General features: G+C 34.0%; 1 protein-coding gene across 5 annotated transcripts in view; it reads right to left on the reverse strand.

Moving 5' to 3' along the window:
- LOC111614531 (RB1-inducible coiled-coil protein 1-like) overlaps positions 1-21,458 on the reverse strand; it is a 30,456-nt gene extending 8,998 nt beyond the window's left edge. Inside the window, exons 1-2 of one of the 5 annotated variants that reach the window (XR_002754949.1) lie at positions 20,337-21,458; positions 7,894-7,990 (exon numbers count right to left, since the gene is read on the reverse strand). Coding sequence is in view for 1 of the 5 variants with exons in the window: in XM_023355904.1 (XP_023211672.1) it covers positions 20,337-20,440 (104 nt within the window). In the remaining 4 variants the exon portion in view is untranslated. Of the gene's footprint in view, positions 1-7,893; positions 8,063-15,204; positions 19,755-19,904; positions 20,004-20,336 lie in introns of those variants that run through there. The other 4 variants (XR_002754948.1, XR_002754947.1, XR_002754946.1 and 1 more) reach the window with 4 other exon arrangements.
- Positions 21,459-21,992: the final 534 nt, after the last annotated feature.

Consider the following 21,992-nt stretch of genomic DNA (forward strand, 5'->3'; position numbering starts at 1 on the left):
TCATTATGAAAATTGTGGAAGCCTTGATTCAATACATACATATTCCGCTTATATTTCTCGGTGTTGGAAGTAAACCTATTATTATCGAAACACAAAATTAAGATATACTTTTTGTTCTTAATGAAATATTGTACAACCACCGACTTTCAATATCAAAGATAGATAGATAGAAACACCCTAGATTTCAGAAATGATGTCAAACGGCCACATTGCTTCACCATACAGCAACCGGAGCTAAATTTTGCCGTAATATATTCGGTCAAAAATAATTTCAATCTAAGATGGACTTGCACCACTTTCAAAATAAACATATTTTCAATACTGTTAAGAGCTTAAACTTCCATCTCCCAAATACTAGAATCTGAATTTTTTTTAACTATAAATTGTTTACCCATAAAAAGATCATAACAAGTTTTATCTATAACTACCATTATCTCCATTTTTTAAAAAAATGGACTTGTCCCACATTCAAAATTAATGGCTCATATACCTATTATTCTTATTATAATCATCTTTCAGCATGCCCAAAACTTTTGGTCAGGATTCACCCCTGCTTGGAACTAATTTCAGTTTTCAAATTCTTTAATTCACATAACAGAAATTCAAATATGCCTTCACTTGTTAATAAATTTGTACTTGTCATCCTAAGGCCTCAACTGCTAAATGTATCGCTGATCCTAAAACTTTAAGGAGCTCTACAATTTTACAACACACTGCTTCATTCAGAGCTAAAACAACAATTCTTTTAAGTGTACAAATCTTTCTATCATGGCCTCTAAACTATTCCATCTTGTTTGGCAGTTAATTCCTTCCCCGTTTTTCTGTTTTACATAATTCTGGAGAATGCTATTTCTTACACGAGATTTTCTAAAAAATTTGAAATTTTTCTGATTTGGGAAATTGATTGGTTATAATTGTCTGACAACACAAGTAATCTACGATCATCCAGATCAACAGAACTTAATTTGTCATAGTCATCCTCTGATTTATCATTTTTGATTCCTCAATTGTAACATTTACATCACTTTCAGCAGGTTTTTTAATTTTTATATAATACATCAGTAACTGCTAAATGTATGGCATGAGAATAGCACAGTTAATCAACTGTGCTATTCACATATTCTCTATTCTCATTAATTATAAATGATATTTGGCCAAATTTTTTAATAACAGCAACACTATTATTTGTTGCAGCAACTATATTGATTGCTACATAAGTTAAAAATTTGTAGCCCTCTCAGAAATCCTTAGAGTCACAAGTACTAGCTATCAAAACGAATCCTAAATTAAAACCTTTTTCAAAATAGTGTACATTGATATTCAAATATCTGCGATTTCTGGTTAGTCCATTCATCTAAAGTTATAGAAAATTTTTTCCATTGTTCTTCACACAATCCAATTCTTTTAGTTTCATAAAATGTATAAATAAGATCCATTACTTGAGAGGGAGGTTTGTGGTATATCCCCATTGTTACAAAGATTCTCTATGAACAAGCATGTCGTAATGCTATTAATGGACAATCCATCCATGGCAGCAAGTTTTGAAACAATTTTTTCTAAACAATTCCTTTTTGCAAAATTAAAAATATTAGTTTGTTTTTATGGACAGGAAGAATATGGACTGGGATCAAATGTTTCTTGTTTATTGATTAATTCTCGTTCTTATCAATTATTATTTTATGGACTGCTTTCAGATGATTATGGAGGTTGCTTGAAGATGATCCTTTGCAGCTCAACATTTTACAACAATAATTATGGCACACCTTGTCTTTTTGAACCTCTTTGAAATGATTCCAAACTCACTTATTTGAAGAACTCATTTCGGTCTAAAAATTAAAATATTTTAGATATTTTTAACAGCTTTAAAAATTAAAAAATATTAGTAGAATAAACACTGATATAAATTTACTTATACTTCTTTTAGTTAGTAAAATCAAAAACAGTGTAACAACACTATACAAGCTACAACTAACTGAAAAACTAGACTAACTTGGAAGTGAAAACAAATGTCACACTCCATCACCAGTATTGCCAGATGTTTTTCTGTTGCTGCAAGATTTCTCTCTACTGTAGGGAGAATGAATGCTTTTTGAGCGTAGTGGGATTTTTTGTTTTTGTAGTTAGTTTTATGAAACTCAGTATTTAACAACATTCTCATTTTATGCCAGAGATGATTTTGTGTCAAAATGTTAATTAATTTGATTAAAAACATCTATTTTTTAAAACCAGTTTTCCAACTAAAAAAACAATTTTTGAACCTAGACTAAAAACTAGTTTTTTTAGTTGGAAAAATCTGGTTTTCAAATTATACAGGGTGGGGCAAAAAGGACAGACATTTAAAAAAAAAAAAAATCACATCTGTAATTGTTACTACAAAAGATATTTGTTGGAAGATTTGAGTTTGTAATGAAATAGCATTTTACAGAACCAAGTGTAGAAAACAACATCTCCTATGTGGTGTCTGTTATCAGTGATGCATTTCTGGAAGCAATTTTGGCGACTTCCACACGAATAGCTTCCTTCAATTCTTGCAAAGAACGGGGTTATGCTCATATACACATGCCTCGAAGTGTCCCCACAAGAAATAATTGCACATGGATGGTCAAGCAAACGAGGAGGCCAATGAATGTCACCGAACCTGGAAATGAGGCGACCAGGGAAGAGACGACGAATAACGTCAATTAATGTTCTAGCTACATGAGCTGTTTCCCCATCCTATTAAAACCACATACATCTGATGGGAATATGTTTCCATCATATGTAAGGATGTAGAAGCCTATTCCCATCAGATGTATATGACTGAATGATCCCCTTTGCGTACGACTGTTTCCTCAGTTGTACACAAACACACGCTGTTCTATCGTCCACGGCTCCATGCCTTCAACCGAAAAGACAATGCTAAGACCTCACTACTTTCATGCTACCTGCTACAAATCTGTCACTCTACCTGGTGTTGAATTCTAGCCATTTCAAAAATGTCTGTCCTTTCTGCCCCGCCCTGTATAAATTTCTTCAAAAACCCAGTTTTTCAAAACATTAACTGAAACTAAAATGGAGAGACAAGGTGGCAGAGAATTTGGGAGAGAAAACGTCCTGGATAGAGAGAAATGGAGAAGACAGATTAAAGATGGAAATGTTTACCTTATATGAACAAGGGAAAAAGTTAAGAAGAAGACTGCATTTCCCAAAATTCTTTTTGGTTTCAATTATTTCAGCTATTATGATGGGACATTCAAGAATTATTGAAATATTGAAAATGAAAGAAAATTTTATGATCACTTATTTGGTACGAAGAAGATCAAGTCAAATTTTTGAATATATTAAAAAAATGCTTAAAAAATGTGAAGATACATAAAACTTTATATATATATACAGTGGTACCTCAGGATACGAAATTAATCCGTTCCGAAACTGAGATCGTATCATGAAAATGTCGTAAGGTGGATCATCTTTTCCCATACGATTACATGTAAAACCAAATAATTCGTTCCAACGCGAAAAACATACTCAAATTAAAGCCAANTGACAAATGTTTTATTAAAAATAACATGGATTTACATGTTTCCACACTGCAAAATAAGAATTTTAATCAAACATTAACATTTTGTCACTGAAAATAATATTTTTGAAAATTTTGTACAAAAAAACTGTTACATATTTATCCGGGCAGGTTTCAAATTGCAAAGTTTTCTTACAATTTAATGGCCAATGTAATCACCATTTAACTTAATTACATTAAATATTCAATTAGGCATTGTTTCAATTAGATTCTGAAGGAATTCGATCTTAAGTTTATCCCAAGCATCTGAAATTGCTTCCTTCAAATCATGAATTGTGGAAAACTGCTTTCCATTGGCATAAACTGTACGAACCATCATTCCCCAAAGATTTTTCATCGGATTCAGGTCAAGGCTTCTAGCAGGCCATGTCATCAGATTAATATTTTCACGTTTAAACCACATTTTTGTTGATTTAGAGGCATGAACAGGGGCATTGTCTTGTTGAAAGATCCAATTTGGTCCAGCTTCCAATAAATGAGCAAAATATGCCAAAAATGTTGCTTTCGATCTTCCATATTTGATGGGACACAAAAAATAAACAATTGCACAAAACCAAACAAAATTTTTTACAAATAAGCCTTATAATGCCAGCTGTCAAAATATATAATGATAATATGGTTTAGAATGAAAATGGCAGGAAAAATACGACTAATCTGTCTAGTGGTAAAAAAGAACGAAATTACTTTCTGAACAACCCAATATTTGTATCAAAAGCACCAACTGTTTATTCTACTGTGCATTCATTCATTCTACTTGATGGTTATCTCAACACAAAACAATAAGTAAGTTTATTTTTACAAATTATAATAATAATGTTTAACAAATCTGAGAAACTTGTAAATTTCACAACCTCCACAGCTTGATGCCTTGACTGTAAAATGCATTTTCAACTTTAAATCAATCTACTTAATTCCTTATTTGAAATAGTGTATTTTGCATTAAACTAATCTAAATTCATTTGCATTTTTAAAGTATTTCTGTTAACTAAAATTAATGTTTTTTTCTATTTTCTTAAAAGATTTAATTTTTTTTGACATCTTGGTATCTTTATAAGGATTTTTCCAATAATTCTTATAACAAAGATACTAAAATGTGAAAAAAATAAACCTCCTAAGAAAATAGAAAAAATTATGTATTTACCCTTCCTTCCTACTGCTTGAGGAAAAATGTTGGGAGGAATGAAATTTGGTTGTTTCAGCAAATCTCTTAAATATGACGATGATCTGTTTAAAGAATTGGCTGCAATGAAATGATACAAAGATTTCAAAAATGAAGAAAATACAATATTTAACTCTCCAGAAGGATCAAATTGACAAGAATGATTCTAATGTTAAACATGTCAAATTGTTAACTGAAATTTAGATAAAGAGAAAAGGTCTTTCCTCTTATATCTCTTAATGGATATTTTTGGAAATATCCTTATAAATAAATCCTTATGTTAAATAATCTAGACACAAATTTAACATTAAATATACTGAAAATAGATTAATGGTGAAGCAGCAAAGATGAAAGTAAATAGTTCTTAAAATGTTAAAATTGTAAAATTTCAACATTTTTAACTTCTAACTTTTTAATTTGAGAGTACAATTTCCAGAAGAGCCCTGGAAAAGGTGTCGGAAACAGAGGAGATGAGAATGTCGAGATGAATGTATGGTGTGATGAAGGACAAAATTAAGATTATTACATAAGAGGAACAATGAAAGTTGATCCTATAATTAAGAAGATGCAGGAAAGTAGGTTAAGATGGTTTGCATATATGAAGAGAAATTAGGACTATTGGAAGGGGATTGGAAGAGATAAGGGGGTTGGAAAGGGGATTGGAAGAGATAAGGAGGAGAAAGCATGGATGACTGAAGCTATAAAAAACCAGTTTAAAAAAAATGGACATGAGTTTTACAACTTTTTTAATTTATTTAATATTTATAAAATTTCAAAAATAAATTTAAATTAATTAAAACCATTGCAGAATATATTTAGTAATAAATTTTCGTTTTTCCAATTTATATTATTTTATTTTGTCATCAAAGCTAGTTATTATTATACTTAAATTATACAGGCTGATTCAAAAGGTCTTGAAAACTTTAAAGCATGTAGAATTTTAATTGGAAGACTTAAAGAATCAGTTGAGGTGTTAATTTATAGCATAATCAATCAACTTTTATTTCAAATAGTCATTTTAGTTAAATGGGAGTACTATTAATGATACAACAAACATCCTGCCAAAATTCAATTTCTTTCAAAACTTAAAGTGGTATATCTCTTCTTGTTTTGGTAACTGATGATGATTTGAATTTTGATATTGGCAATATTTTCAGACAAAAGGGAAATAAACACTAGATCTTTTTAAACCTCAAAAGAAAAAACTTGAGAGGTGTGCTGGAATAGAAATTGATGACTTTTCCAACATCACATGTAATCTATTTTTAAAAGTGATAAAATTATCATATCTGTTATAAATTATAGAAAATAAATCTACTTTTTCCATCAAAAGGAGTGTTCCTGTATGATTTGTTCTCAATAGCAACTTTACGCTAAGTTCCAAAGAACATACAACAATATCATAATATCATAAAGTACTCAGCAAACCTTATCCTTGCCAAGAAATATAATTTGTTACAACAAACATACAACAAAATGCAATTGTGTTTTGCTATAAATTTAAATGTAATACATCTAGGCACACACCAAAACAAATAAAATAGAAGTAAAATATTATATTTATGATATTAAAAGATGAAAATTAAGTTCAAAAAACAGATATATCTATAAATGAAAATTTAGAACATAATACTATGTTCTAAATTTATGTTCATAATATGTTGTAAATTTAAAAACTATTTATTCTATTCTGTTTCTGCTTTTCCTGAAGATGATGATCATTTTATCATCGAAAGTACTTGTAAATATGTTTGAACTCAGTTTTCATTTTTAACACCATACAGACAATAATTCACTTTTATATGGTATAAATTAACACCTCAACCCCTTCTAAGTCTTCTGATTAAAATTCTATATGCATTTAAAGCTGTAAAGTCCTTTTCAAATCATCCTATCTTACGAAAAATGAGTATCTATTTTATTCCATTACTGTAATATGCACTGAATGGTAAATAAACACAATTGTATGTAATTTACAGACTGACAAAATACTCACAATTCTTACATGGAAAGAAACAAAATCAAATACAATTAAAATTATGCTAATGTAATATTTGAATGTCGTCTTATATTTTTTATTTCTTGTGCACTAAAATACTTCCATCTTTATTTGTTAGAAAGGATTTTTTCTTTGGAAATTATTAATAATTTTATTCCTTTAGTAGTATTTAAGAAACTCAAATAATAGTAATGTCATTTTCAAAGTGTATACAAAACTAAAATGGCTTCTCTTAATTAATTAATTAGTTAAATACTGTATTGCATTTTTAAATTGTTACAATTTTTCTTACACATAGAATGAGATTAATTTTTTGAATTATAGGACTTACTCAGTAAATGTGCATTATCCAATATGATGTACAAATTTTATCAAAAATATATTTTAAAAAGAAGTTTTATTCTCAAACTAAGAGAAAATGGTATAAAAAATGATTCAGCAATGAGTTGCATAACTTTCCCAGTAAATAATCTTCTACGATATATTAGCATAAAATTAAAACTATCTGTGGTACCATCTGTTGTGAGATTTTGTTAAAAAATAACTTTTATATTATTATTATTATAAAATGGCAAAAAGCTTAATTTTGAACGTAGAGATGAATTTTATAAAAAAATTTTAAATGCAAAATCTGAAATTTACACATAAACAATACCAAATATAGTATATTGAAGAAACTTTACTGTCTTTCATCCTTAAATTTATTTACTTGATGGATTATAAATACACACAAAAATACTTTCGACATTTCAAAATGTCATCTTCAAGCATAGAAAGATTATACAAAATTCAAACAGCAATTTTTAAATTAAAAACACACTATGTTAAATGAACATGCACATGAAACTTTTTTCCATTATTTGATATATTTTTTTGTTTAGGAGTCTCAAAATGTGGAGTTTGCAAAATCCCAGAGTGCCAAATTTGACACAGTTCCAATACTTTTCGATGTTATGTATATAACAAGCCATGAAAGTAAAGAGATTTTTCAAAAGCTTTAAATCATCATGAAATCAACATATTATCAATAAATTTTATCCATTAGAATATTAACTCATAAATAAAAAGTGTTTTCATTTAATTGTTAAATAATTTTTACATGTTAAATGAATGAAGATTTGTATATTTTCATCAAATAATAGTTCTTTATATTCCCTTTATAATTTGTAGAATTACCATATTATTGATGACTAATTCTTAAATTTCTTGAAGTCTTCTAATATCGGCCATTCTGGCTAATTCAAAATTTAATTTCTGGTATTCCTCTGCTTTACTGTTATTTACAAAAAACAATGCATTTGCTGAATGACTCAATAAGTAATTGTTCTGTCTTTATTTTCATTACCTGAAAGGAATATAAATAAAATTAGAAAATAAAATTTACATCTTATCTAAAAACTTTTAATTTGATTATTGTTTAATTAATAAAAGCTAGCAGAAAAATTAAAATTAAGTTTCAAAATAATATTTAATGTACAGATTTATACTGTATTATAAAAATAACAAATAAGTCAGTAACACACGAGCAGAGAATAATAATAATGATGTTTGTGGGTTTTTGATACAAGGGTCTTAGTAGATCAAGAGTACCATAGCATGACAAGGTACAGTAGGATAGTCTAACTATTTACAATGGTAATCTATAGCATGGAGTCCAGATTTATGCTTTGTAGGAAAGTTAAGATCTGTTAAATTTGTCCATTGTCATCCAGTAGAAAAATATACTGTGCTTTATGGTCATCTAGAAAGGTTTCTTGTTTTAGATTGGCATTTAAAACCTGTAATTAAGTTCATTTTAGATTCATACTTTTCTAAGAAAAACTAGACCTGAGGAAGATCTGAAGAAAGAGAAAGATCAAAAACATTAGTTAGTTTTCTACATATACTATACTAACTATTTTAAGCTATCATATTATCAACAGACTTAAAACAATGTTTTGGTGAGGTTTTAGACTTTGGAGAGAAAAAAAAAGTCCACTAGTGCAAAATCTGGAGAGTAGGCAGGTTAGTGGATGAGTGTTGTCTCCTGTCTTATAATAAACTTGTGAACCAACAATGACAAATTTGCTGGTGCATTGTAGTGATGAAGTATCTGTTTCTTCTTTTTCCAAAAATTGGACCATTTTCATCTCACTACTTCTTTCAGACATTTCATCACTTCCAAATATACTTCTTAACGACAATCTGGCCATGTTGAGGAAGTGGACCTCCGTGGGGTTTGCTTGTTCGATTTCCAGGGTCAAGCCATATGGATTGTTGTTAACAGAGGTTCACTTCCTCGACATTAATATTAATAATCAGCCATCCACACTGCAGTGCACTGTAAATCGGGATCGGACTCCATGTACATACCGGTGGGGTCATGTGACCCACCACAGTATAAGACTGCAGCATACAACGCCTCAATTAGGAGTACTTTCACTCACTCGTCCACTCAACAAGATCTTACCATTCAACTGGTGCATATACAGCGCATAACCACTAACCATGGGTACTCCAGGTTCACCCATAAATTTATCGACAGATTCCACCACTCACAACACGCAGCCCAAGTCAACTCCCGTGGAGAAAACTGATTTGAGGATGAAGAAAGGATTCTGGTCACATTCAACCCATACTTTAAATCACTATATAATGAGATTTCCAAGAAGGGCCGCATTCGTATCACATACCGGTGTCCAACAGTATTTGACATCCTTCGTAACGGAAAGGATTAACCCAACTGGAGCAGCCTCCTTGGCGTTTACAGCATCCCACTTAGGGATCACAGATGGGAAAGAAACCTCATCTACATTGATGCCACTAAACACTCCTTGGGAGTTAGACTGAAAGAGCACCTTGCCGATATACATCACATGAGGAACACCACTACTCTTGCCATTTACACCAGTGATACGGACATAGAAGCGTCATTTGAATGGTGAGGTGAGGAAGGGTCATCCTCACCTCACCATGCATAGAACATTTAAGGGGGTTAGAGGCCATTTGTATTTATAGATCTAGCCTCATCGACACATGTATCAACCACAAGGACTAATTGACCCTGTTGGTAGTGTGGCAGGCACTAATGGACAGCAACCTGTAAATCTCAATGGATGCTACCAGCAAGAGAGTGCATGCCTAGTACGATGTTCTGCACGAAGCACGAATTTGAATGAACTTTTGAATCATCATGTTCGTATTTGTTTGTATTCTATCAGAAATTTGCGATTTCACCTGAAGAAGAACCTCTAATTGGTTCAAATACATTTGTGAAGTACTGCTTTTTTGTTTTTTCCTTTTTTGCACATACACACTGGTAACAGGTTTAAGATATGTGGATGATTTCAACCCAGTGTTATTTTGATGTAGATATTTAAAAATATATTATACACATAATATAATTTTGAAATGTATAAAAATATTCCATTAAATACATTGTAATCCATTATAATTTACAAAATTACTAGCTACTGTTAAAGAAATAAATTAAATAATTAAATCATAATGAATACCCAACTATTAATACAAAAAAATGTATAATTTACAAAATCATTAAAACAACAAGGTATAAAATACAGGCAATGTGCTTGACTTCCTGATATTTGACTTTCAGACAGTATACATTCCTTCAAAGGAAATGTCACTATAAATAAAGCTTTTGTAGCTTCTGAGGAATTCTATAAGTGGAAATTGTCTAACCATCATGACTTTGACATTAATGTATAAAAGAAATCAACCGAATATTGTCTATATTGTTCTAATTTAAGTTTCAAAAACAAGTTTAAGATTTTGACTCTCTCTCCTATCCAAACTATCAAAATGTTATTTAACTTATTGTTTGTGTCTCCTGATAGGGTTTTTAAAGCCTTTGAGAGTGGTTTCCTCTGCTATTCTCACTGATTTCTGTCAAAACGCTGGCTAATGGAAAATCCATTATTACTCCCAATTGTTGTTTATAAACTACTAGCAAAGAATGCCCAGCATTATCCGGGAACTCGGGGAGGGGTTGAATCATCCTCCTTATAGGATAGCATATGTCTCCCTACAGGGTAACAGAGTAACTATGCAAAATATGGTGCAAATCTGTCAACTTAAACATTATTCAACAAGAATAATGCTTAAGTATCCTGTAAAAGTGAGATAAAAGTTCTTCATTTTGTGTTTTGTTTATACTTTAAATGTGTGCTTATCTTATGGTATGTATATGTCTTGTTGATTTTAATAATGTGTTTGAAGATTTGAAAGTCAAATGTGTATTTAATAATTTGGTTTGTGCACCAAATTTTAATACGTAACGACTATATAAGAACTGAAGAGGGACGGTATGAGTCCGAAATGCATTTTCTTAAAGGTACTTAGGAATAAAAAGAGAATTATAACATACAGAAGTTGTTCTGATAAGAAAGGGAAAAAACAGCACTATTGGGTTACTGAAATAATAATTTTTTTGAGATAGTTTCTATATTGGATGCTTTGCTTCAGAGAAGTTAAGTGTCTCATGGAAACATGTAAAGTTGCCAGAAGTCTTAAAAGCAAAGAACCACAACACAGCAAAAGTAATACAGATTTATCAAAAAAAGTTTAAAAAACAATGCTATTGGGTTGTTCGGAAAGTAATTTTGTTTTTTCTCCATGGAAAAAAAAACAATATTTTTATAATAAATAAATATTTTATTGAATTATATATTGATCATTTTGGTCAAATACTTGTTGTCATCGTTTCTGGTAGTAGCATGATTTCACATTCATAAAAGTTTTGATCGTTGCTTACAAAAAACCGATCCAAGTGATCTTTGACATTGTCATTTCAAGTAAATGTTTTACAGTTAAAAAAAAATTTGTATAGACCGGAACAAGTAATAATCCGAGCATGCTCGATCTGGCGAATATGGTCAGTGCGACGGCACGTCCCATCTAAGTTATAACAGTTTCTGACGAGTTACCAAACTTGTGTGAAATTTGACATTATCGTGGTAAAACACTATACCTGTTTTGTTGATCAATTCTGGCCGGCTTTTCTGTTTGATGATATTACTCAATTTGTTTACTTGATGGCAGTACACTTTCGAATCAATTGTTAAATTGTCTGGTAAAAGCTCCAAAAGAAAAAATTTCCTTAAAATCCCACCAATCTCTCTAAGAACATTTGAAACCCATATATCAAGCTTTGAAACAAAACCAATTTGTTTCAAGTAATCATAAACGGTTCAATTTGACAATTTTTCACGTGTTGTTATTCAGCAGTTTGCTTCAATCGGTACTTTCATTTTCTTTTCGTTGGCTTCAACTGGCCATCCAGAATGTGGTGCATCTTCAATATTGAAATTGCCAGAACGAAATTTTGTAAACCAGTTTTGGCACTGTCTTTCTCTCAACACATCATCTCCATACATGTACCACAATTTTTTTCTCGCTTGAACAGCATTTTGATTTGCCAAAAATGCTGCTTTCAATCTTCCATATTTGATGGGATGCAAAAAATAAACAATTGCACAGAATCAAACAAAATTTTTTACAAATAAGCCTTAAAATGCTAGCTGTCAAAATATATAATGATAATATGGTTTAGAATGAAAATGGAGGGAAAAATACAACTAATCTGTCTAGTGGTAAAAAAACGAAATTACTTTCCAAACAACCTAATATTATCTACAGAGATTCAGACTCATTAGCCAAGCCTTAGAAATGGCTTGCAAATAATTTTATGTCATGTAGAAATTGTAGCAGGCATTATCATGTTTTTATTTTAAGTTTATTTAAAATTTTTCTTTAATTAAGCATTCTTTCTTGTAACATGACGTATTGGTCCGTATGTACATTTTATGCACGAGCGTGTCTGACAATAAATGTTTCAAAAAACTTGGACTTTGTGTTCTTAGTTGTTTTCCTCTATTAAAGCAATTTTGTTTTATTTTCATCTTAGCAGAACTTTTTAGTTATAGAACAAATATGTCATCTTCAAGCTAAAACACCATGTTATGTTATAACATCTCAAATGCTATTATGATAAAGAAGTAATTTTTATTTATAGCATTAAACATTTTTGAATCTATTCCACTCATCTTAACATACAACTTCCAAAATTCACAGTGGAGTACAAAAACATAAAAATTTGAAACAAAAGGCACAATGAAACTATCAAAACAATAACCAACATTCAAATTTCCAAACATCTGGAACTTGAAATATTAAAGCATTTGATTTTATGTACTGAAAGAACAATTAGAACAACTTTTAACCTACAATTTTAAATTATAAATTTTAAGTTTATAAATCTTTCTCATTTGTTAAAATATAAAAAAAGATAACCATAAACAAACTAAAACAGACAAAATAGGAAGAAAAAAAAAAAACAAATCAATATATAGCTTCACATTAAATCTATCATACAAAGTTCTTAAGAACCAGGGCAAAATAATATTAGCCTCAAGTATAAACATTGAATAACCCAATTCTTGATTAATATCAATCTGATTGGTATAATGTAGCCATAATATAGCCTTATACGATCCAGATGATCACTTGAAATTAATACAAACCTTCATTTATACTATTGTCTACTATTAATATTTTAAATTTGAAGTCTGTATTTACAAACAAACCAAGAAATACATCAATAGAGTTGTCTGTAGCAGGCAAATTTGTGAAACTCTGCCCAAATTTTATTGAGACACCTATAATCTAGAAAATGACATTATAATCATACAGTATGTTAAACTCCATGCCAAACATAATATAATAATAGACAAAGTAAACATTGTCAGTTTAGTAATTGAATTATAAATCCTTTTTATACTGCAAGTACTTTCAATGATACAAAATCAACATCAAACTAATGATAATCTCAAATTTGGAATGGAACATCACTACAGTATAAAATTCTCAACATTTAAACATTTAAAATTCACAATGGAGTACAAAAACAAAAATTTGAAACAAAAGGACAATGGAACCATCAAAACATTTTTATGCTGCAAGTCCGTGAAGCATTATAATACAGACGACTAGGGTAGTATGGCTTCATGATTGAAAAGTTTAAAAAGTGTGATTCACAAGTTAGGAAGCTCAAGCATGGGTGTATTGCATGGAGGAGCTTTGGCTTCCCAAGTAAATAATACCCCACAATAGGCACAACACTTGAAGAGGGTGGTTTGAGTCCACAAAGGGTTGAAATTGGACTCTGACTTCTTTGGTCAGCTCTGTGGAGCATCTACATTTTGGAAATATTTTGTTGATGCTCTGCTAAATGAACTTACCAGCATTATGGCCACTGTATTGACATACCATGTGTTTTCTCCCATTATCAAGTGAAAAAGAGATACAGCATAAACACCAGATTTCTCAAGAAGGGAGAGCCTGTTACTATCATTACAGAGAAGCCTGCATAAAGTTGGCTTTGAGGAGAGAGGCAGGAGAAGGTCGTGTTTTTTGAAGATGCGACAAATGCATATGGAAAGGGGACAAAGATATGAAATTGGTGACTGCACCCATATCAACTGTTTTTTAGAATGTAGGGTAGTGGGCCAGAATAGTAAACTTTTAATCCTGATAAGAACATAGTAAAACTTAGCAGATGAATACCCTGCCTATTGTACGGCCACAAAAATGTCACGTAACTTGAGTTCAACAAACTTGTATGTTGATGGAAGTAAAAAGGCTCTTCTAATGTGAATGGAAATGACTAAGTTGATGAAACATGAAGGCTGAAAATATGCTGCCAAAATAGAATGAAGAATATCATTAAACTTGCAGTATAATAATTGTGGAGCTTGTAAATAAAAAAGCTCCACAAAGAACCTATGTATGTGCAGATCTTAAAATGATATTTTTGAATCCATCTCCTCTTCTGTCAAGAAGGAAATTAAGAAATAGATGGCAGATAAATGGTGTACAAAGTGTGTAAGCTCCTGGTTTATACCCTCCCATGCAACAAGGATGTCAGCTACATAATACAAACATAGAAGCAGGTGCAGATAGTGAGTGGAAAAGTAAAGTAAATACTTTAAACTTCGCATCTCTTATAATTAATTCTGCCAAAACAGCAGATAGAGGGAGCCCATTGGGACCCCTTACTTTTGTAAGTACCATTAAAGTAAAAGTAATCGTGCTCAATGATGGACGAGAGTGTCTACCATATATCTGAATATGTTTTACGGCAAAGCCTTTTTTGAAGAGGAGGGCATTAGCAAGCATGACTGTATCAAAGCAAGGAACAGAGGGTACAAAGTCACATCTAATTTGAAGCAGTGTGTAAAGATAACAAACAAACGGTTCTGTTGATGGCAGCTTTAGCTTCCAAGGATGAGATGATGACTAAACACAATTCCAAGATTAGAGAACCAATTTTCTTGGAGTTTTTATAAAAAATTTTAATGCCATCTGACAGTGTTTACTTAGCCTATTATGACATTATAATCATATTCAATACATGGACAATGTATTAATTCTTTGAAAACAAAAAAACAAGTACAATAACTTTAACAAATAAAAATCAATAATAAGTACCTTTAAAAGAAGCAAATTCAATACCGTGAAACTACAATAACCAATCCTTGAAAAACAAACATCAGTCTCCTGTTAAACCATCCATCTTGTAATGGGATATGGTAAAAGCCTGATGCTCTTGCATCATCTGTACTGTCTTTAGTGTTTGAAATGCTGTGTTTTCTCCTATTTGCAATTGAAGAACACATACTGGAGTCTGAAGTTTATAAATTCTGAAACTACATCACATCCAAGTTCAGTAAAAGTTGGCTCAGATCCAACGACATCACATTGGTGAAGGCTGATAAAAGCAAAGCAATTGTAATCACAAATAGGGCCACTTATGTCGATCTATTACAACAATATACAGTAGACACACAATGTCAGCTCTCTGACGCCTCTTATATAACGAAACTACAAAGTCATTTTGGTAAGTTTACACACACTGGTCTAGCAGAGGCATTAGACCTTCGGCATACAACAGTTAGCTCCCCCAAAATCCCAGTCTTTTTGCTTTTGCTAAAACACACAAACCCGATAGACAATTATGCCGCACAATCAATAAACCCAGATCCCCAACATTCTTATTAGAAAAATGGATCCATCACTCGTAAACCATCAGCTTAGCACATATACCTGTATAGGTATATGTATTAAGCTGGTGGTTAGAAGTGTGCGAATTGGAAACCGTGCGGTCTCCAATTCGCGCACTTCTCTCCAAACTTTTGAATATTAATTTAAATGGAAATGTTTGATTTTGTATTCACGTTTCCCTTCATTCGTTTAGAGCCATGTTTTTGCGCTTTAAGAACTTTTTCTCAGCACTACCCCTAATGCTCAGACTTTCCATTCCCAGATATTGGAGCTCGCGCACCTACATTTTGGGAATCTTTGCGAACTCGTCTTACGACAGTTAGAAGATATACATCGGATCCAAATACGGACCTCTTCGAGCCAGGTTACGCAAACACGGATACGACGTAACAAAGGAAAACGTTAATACCGCTCGGGCCCGTTACGCCACCGAACCGGGGGTTTCTCCCCGTCGGGACGAGACCACCCTCGTGCGCGGGGTCTCCGACCGACAGGACACGAGATCGACGGAGGCCTTAGAGATTTACAGAGCCGACAAGAACATAAATCGCATCAACACAGACTACATTCCAGTAACACAAGCCTGGAAATATTATTTAGACTGCCATAAAATTTAATTTTATTAATAATTTCATTTTTAACATTATACATTGTAAAAAAATTGCTCATTTTATTTATGACGTAAACTCCGCATCACGGTCTCATTCGAACATGTTTTTGAAAGTTTTAAAAAATTAGAACGCAACAATATTCAATTGATTTTTTGTATTTGTTCCCAACGAGAGCCAATGAATTGCGGCCGAAAAATTGTGTTTAGATGTTATTTCTTTGAGTAATACAGTTCCAGTTTATAGGCGTGCAGTTTTTGTTTTACGATCCACAAAATCATAGGCTATATTGCAGCCGAGGAAAATTAGAGGCAATATAAATCAACTAATCAAAATCAGTATATTAATAAAACTCCTAACTTAAAAAAAAACCACTGGCTCGAAAAGCAAATGTTTTCATCCGTTTGTAAAGGAAATCATCAGGCTGGAGTTCTAATACGGAATCCCACGATTTCCGGACGGTTTGAAACTTCCACGTCGCCACTGCCGATAGACGAACACGTATATATAATCCTGTAGGAATTGCAAGATTTACGTTATTAATTCCTACCGGATTATATATACGACGTAGATGCGATGGCTTATCTTCCAATCGGCAGCGGCAGCACAGAAGTTCCGAACCATTCAAAAATCGTGCAGTTCCATCTTTCACTCCGGCCCGACAATTTTCTTTATAAACGAAGGAAAACGTTGGCTTTTCAAGCGAGCGTTTGTTTCGTGGTGTTTTTGGTCATCGAATTAGGAGTCAATATTAACCAGTAAACCATCGTTGTATTTCGAATCGGTACATTCCGTACCCAAACTTAACGAGACGTGGCGCAAACATTTTAGGAGCGAGTCGACACTCGAGACAAACGGCAAACAAACAAGAATTAGGGAGTTTCCTTAAAAGCAACTCCGACCGAATTTTATAAAGATTACTTTATATAATTTATATAATAAAAATTTGTATCAATTTTATACGCGAACATATACGAAACTTAGCCGGACGTCAACGGCGTAGCAATCCTCGATAGAATAACTTTATTTAGTACACACTTGTAAACAGTTACCAAAGACTGCCGTATTAAAACAGAAGTCGATAAAATTAGGAGCTTAGAATTTGGGGAATTATACCCATGCATGGCAAATAATAAAACCGAAGAAAAATAAATCGGCGACGAGTCGCTCGACTTTCCCGGCAACATTTAAAATTTTGGTGGTGCCATCCGTTATTATAATTTATTAAATTAAAAACATATTTTATATTTTTAAAGCCGAATTTTGAGAGTAGGAACGGGTTTTATAAAAAAATTGCAAATGCTAATAGCCGGTAAAATCGTCATTAAGCGGGAATACACTCGACCCCCGTTATCTCTCCAGCCCCTCGACCCTTAACCACCAAAATTTAATAGCATCGATCTCCCTTATAAGCAAACTTTCTCGCGAAATTTCGGAAATTTAAATATAAGAATATAGAAGTAATGGCGCCGACTAAGACGATCTTTCTAAAAAAACTGCTAACGAGACGACGACACGCCGCAAGGTTCGGTCGAAGAAATAACAAAGAAAAAAGTTTGTTCGACGAGTAGAATAATTAATGTCGCGAGAAATATTGTTTTAAATTATCAAATCAGATTTCTGTCGTTCTTAATTCGAACGATTTCGAGTAAAAATATAGAAGGACGCCCATCGAAACCGTATTAAACACGAATTTTGGAAAAAAATAATTGCTAGACAAATCGTACGGTCGTTTATCGTTTTAGGTTTTTATTACCGAGCCGTAAACATTATCGTCGAAACCGGCGACTTTTTATTATTTTACGTTTGTTTTTACTGGGAGAAGTCGATAATTCATCTTATCACCATTTTTACGTAATTTAATAAAATTTTTAAAATGTATCGAAACCTTTATTTCGCACGTTTCCTTTTATCGTCGATAAACGTGTATTATTTTTTATTATTGCTTAGAAGAAACGAGTGTTGTTTAATGAGAAAGACGTATTAAATTTATTAGAATAAAGAAGAAAGCCATTCGGTCTCTTCCGGCAAACGAGTAACCGCAACTTTACATTCCGAAGCGCTTCCAGATGTAACAAACAAACCAGTAAAATACAAAAATAAACGTTTATCGCTACGGTATAATTATTCCATCGACAACTTTTAAATTTTTACACGCGGTGCGCGATATAATTATCTTAAATCCCATTTCGTATTTACTCGTTTTAATTTCGCGCCATTCGTTACATTTAACGTACGGGATTATTTATCGGAGTTTACTTAATTTTAAATACATTTTGCTCGGTATTCGGGTTTTTTTTTTACTTAATACTCGAAGGACGACGTAAAGAAACCGGTGGATAGCGGTTTACGGTTAAATTACGCGTCGAGGACGTTATTATTTAACTAAACCAGTTCCCAAAATTTGTCGCGGTAGGTGAAAAATAAACGTTTATAGATTCCACTCGGTTTGTAACTCGGTCCATTCCCGGTCGGAGCTAACTAATACCAATTAATAACAGAGGTATAACTACGGCCGCGGTATCTTTCGGAGAAAATAAAGGACAAATCGGACGGTTTTACGGTAAACATTAGGTGGCCTTTGTTTCGTTAAAACTAAAACCTTTATAAAATTTAAACGCGTACGTAACATTTTAAATTAAGCTTTACTATAGATGCCGGTTTCGATTTTTAATCGGATTTTTTCCACCGGTCCGCGGACGGCGGAATTACATGCGGGAAGACGAAAGTAAACTCGGACCGGTTCGAAAACGGTTTTAAAAGACACGGAACGATTTCGATCGGCGAGACTTACGGTTTCGTCACCGTTCTCGGACATTTTCGCGGAGGGCGACGCAACGTTTATTACGCCAAAGTTCGTTGGCTCCAAACACTCTCCCATTGCGGCGCCGGGAACGGCCGCGGGTACGATTAAGAATACGTTTACGAATACGTAACCGGGAAAACGCGGGAACCGCGTCAAATTTGATCTCCGAGTTTTTTTTTTTTGCCAATCTCCGCCTTTTCCGACCACCCCGACTCGAGAGTAAAAAAAAAACCTTAAAACTTATTTTCGCCACGGTCGGGACAGAAAATACTTTTTCTTTCGCCGCGTGGGGCCGGGACGCGGTAAATATATATAAATATAGGGCACGTTCGTAAAGTCGAACGAGTTAAACGAGAATGACGTCATCGTTATTCTCGTTTCGTTAGACTTTTCGAACGATTCGTTTAGAACTAAACGGCTGTTTGTAAAATCGAAGATACGAATGTTGCTAGTACAGCCTTATCCGAAATATTTTTCTTAGATTGCTTCGGGTGGACATGTTTTAATTCACAATTTAAATACTCGAGTAGATTTAGAAACACCGCTATCGTCGGGCGCCATTTTCTTAAAGTAAACTAACTCTTTCCTCCGTGAACTTCGTTAGAGTTTCGTTCGAAACGTCATCACCGCAGAGCATGCGCACTGAGCGAGACTACTACTATTCGAACGATTCGTTACTAACGCGTTTAACTCGTTCGACTTTACGAACGTACCCATACGTTTCCGGAAATATTTTTATGGATAGAAACGCTATTAAAACGTAACCCAGCGGCGTCGATTTCCTTTCGTAATTCGTTCTTTTTACCCTGTCTTAGCCCGGCGGTCGTTGGCGGAGGAAGTAAAAGGGCCGGACGCCGAATTAATCAACTTTTTACGTCGGAATTAAAAGGCGAAAGAAGTCGAGGAGTCGCCATATCGAAATGTTGCCAGGTAAAGTCCGTCCGATCGACGACGCCACCTGGAGAAATTATTTGCGTAAGGCTCCTTCCTCCGGTCCCACGGCGGGATCTCGAAATCCGCTAAGCGGCCGAGAAAAGTAAGGACGATATAGTTCTGGCAAAAGAAAATCTCGCTGGCGTCGCGCCCTAACGGAAAACCGGTAATTTATTGACAATCGAAGGAGGGAGCGAGATTTTTGAACGCACCTGACATATTCCGTCTTCAGGATGCCGTAGTGGCGTTTGTGGCTTTCGCTTCGCCTCCTCTCCTCGGCCAGCAGGACGGAGGCCTCCGTCGACTCGGGATCCATGCCGAATTATCGGAAACCCCGACGTTAAACGAAGATCCCGGACGAGTAAAAACGCGCGAAGACGGCGACGGACGGCTCGAGTCGGTGTTGCCAGACGGCGGCGGGAAAAAAGGAAAAAGTTTCGTTTACCGACTTATCGTTTTTACACGTACGATAATTATTACTATTACGTAATTTAAGACGATAAAATCGTTAACGGCCAACTCGGCCGACCGCCGTTGCCGAGAAATCTATCGACGATAAATTTGTTCCGTCTGGATTTTCCGATAATCGTTTACGCCAAAAACCGATACTTTTAGTAATAAAAAGCGGGTGGAGCGCGATTACGCCCCTACCGATCTTTATCGCTCGGCGTAAACTATTATTCCGCACCTCGGCGGATTTAGCCTTTTTCGCTTTCCGACGGCACGGACGTTATTTGGGCTATTTTAGTTCCGGGCGTCCGGTTTCGGCGGTAACGTTAAGTCGACCCTCCGACGTAGCGGGATTTAAACCCGCTTTAATGGCTGGCAACGCTTTCGACGCTTTTAAATAATTACGCCAGTCGTCTATCGTTTTCTATCCGAACGGTGGCCGCTCCGTTCGTCGGACACCCGAATATAAAATAACCATTACGGTAGCCATTCGTATCCCGGCCGGACGGCTCGCCGTTTAAAGTGGCCGGGGTCCCGGGAAAGATAAAAAATCCCGCCCGGTTTTGGAGGACGGTCCGTCCGGAGAGGTCGGACTCCGCCCCGGTGGGCCCGGCCCTACCGGCCGCGGGTGGATAAAAAACGTCCTCTTAGTGCCCGCCAGAGGGAAAGGCCGAAAGAAAAAAAATAACCGCCCTTTGGCGAAACGGCTCCGTTGCCGATATTTTATTTCGTGTATCGGAATGTAAGTAGAACTGCGATTTAATTATCCGGGATGCGGATGATATTTTGATCAGAAAAAGTATTTGATGGGTGAATATTAGTGATGTAACGAATATTCGGTTACTATTCGCTATTCGGCCGAATACCTAAAAACAGGATTAAGAAATAACAAAAACACAGTAAATTAATCATTTTGGTATTTAGATTTAATGTTATCGGGTTAGTGTTGTTTGTTTATATTTATTTATAACTTGTAACGTGCGCAAAATAAAAAAGAAAATAACAGTAGTCACACGTATTCACAATTTATAATTACAAAGATCAGCACACCTACACGCCTATCGTTGGAGAATCCTCGCACATCCGAGGGTCCGACCCTGCCTATCCTTTTTTAAGCGCTCGTCTTCGCTCTTCCCTTTCTCTTTCCTCTACCGCTCTATTCCACGTATGCCTACGCGTACATCGTAATACGCGCTCACGATACTTTCGATTCGTCACTTTTCCGTCGTAGAGTTCTCGTTTTACAATTACGTGACTCATAACCTATCTATCTATATATATAACCCATTCGACAGGTGTCCGTCCTTCCTTCCGTCCGTCCGTCCCGTAACCGTTTGATAACCGACACTAGAGGCGCCCCTATCGTGTGTCATATTTCAAACATTTCTTTCTTTCTTTCTTCTCTAATATGGAGATTC

Source organism: Centruroides sculpturatus, unplaced genomic scaffold (assembly GCF_000671375.1).
Source record: "Centruroides sculpturatus isolate CEXI.00-Female unplaced genomic scaffold, Cexi_2.0 scaffold1798, whole genome shotgun sequence".
Taxonomy (NCBI): domain Eukaryota; kingdom Metazoa; phylum Arthropoda; class Arachnida; order Scorpiones; family Buthidae; genus Centruroides; species Centruroides sculpturatus.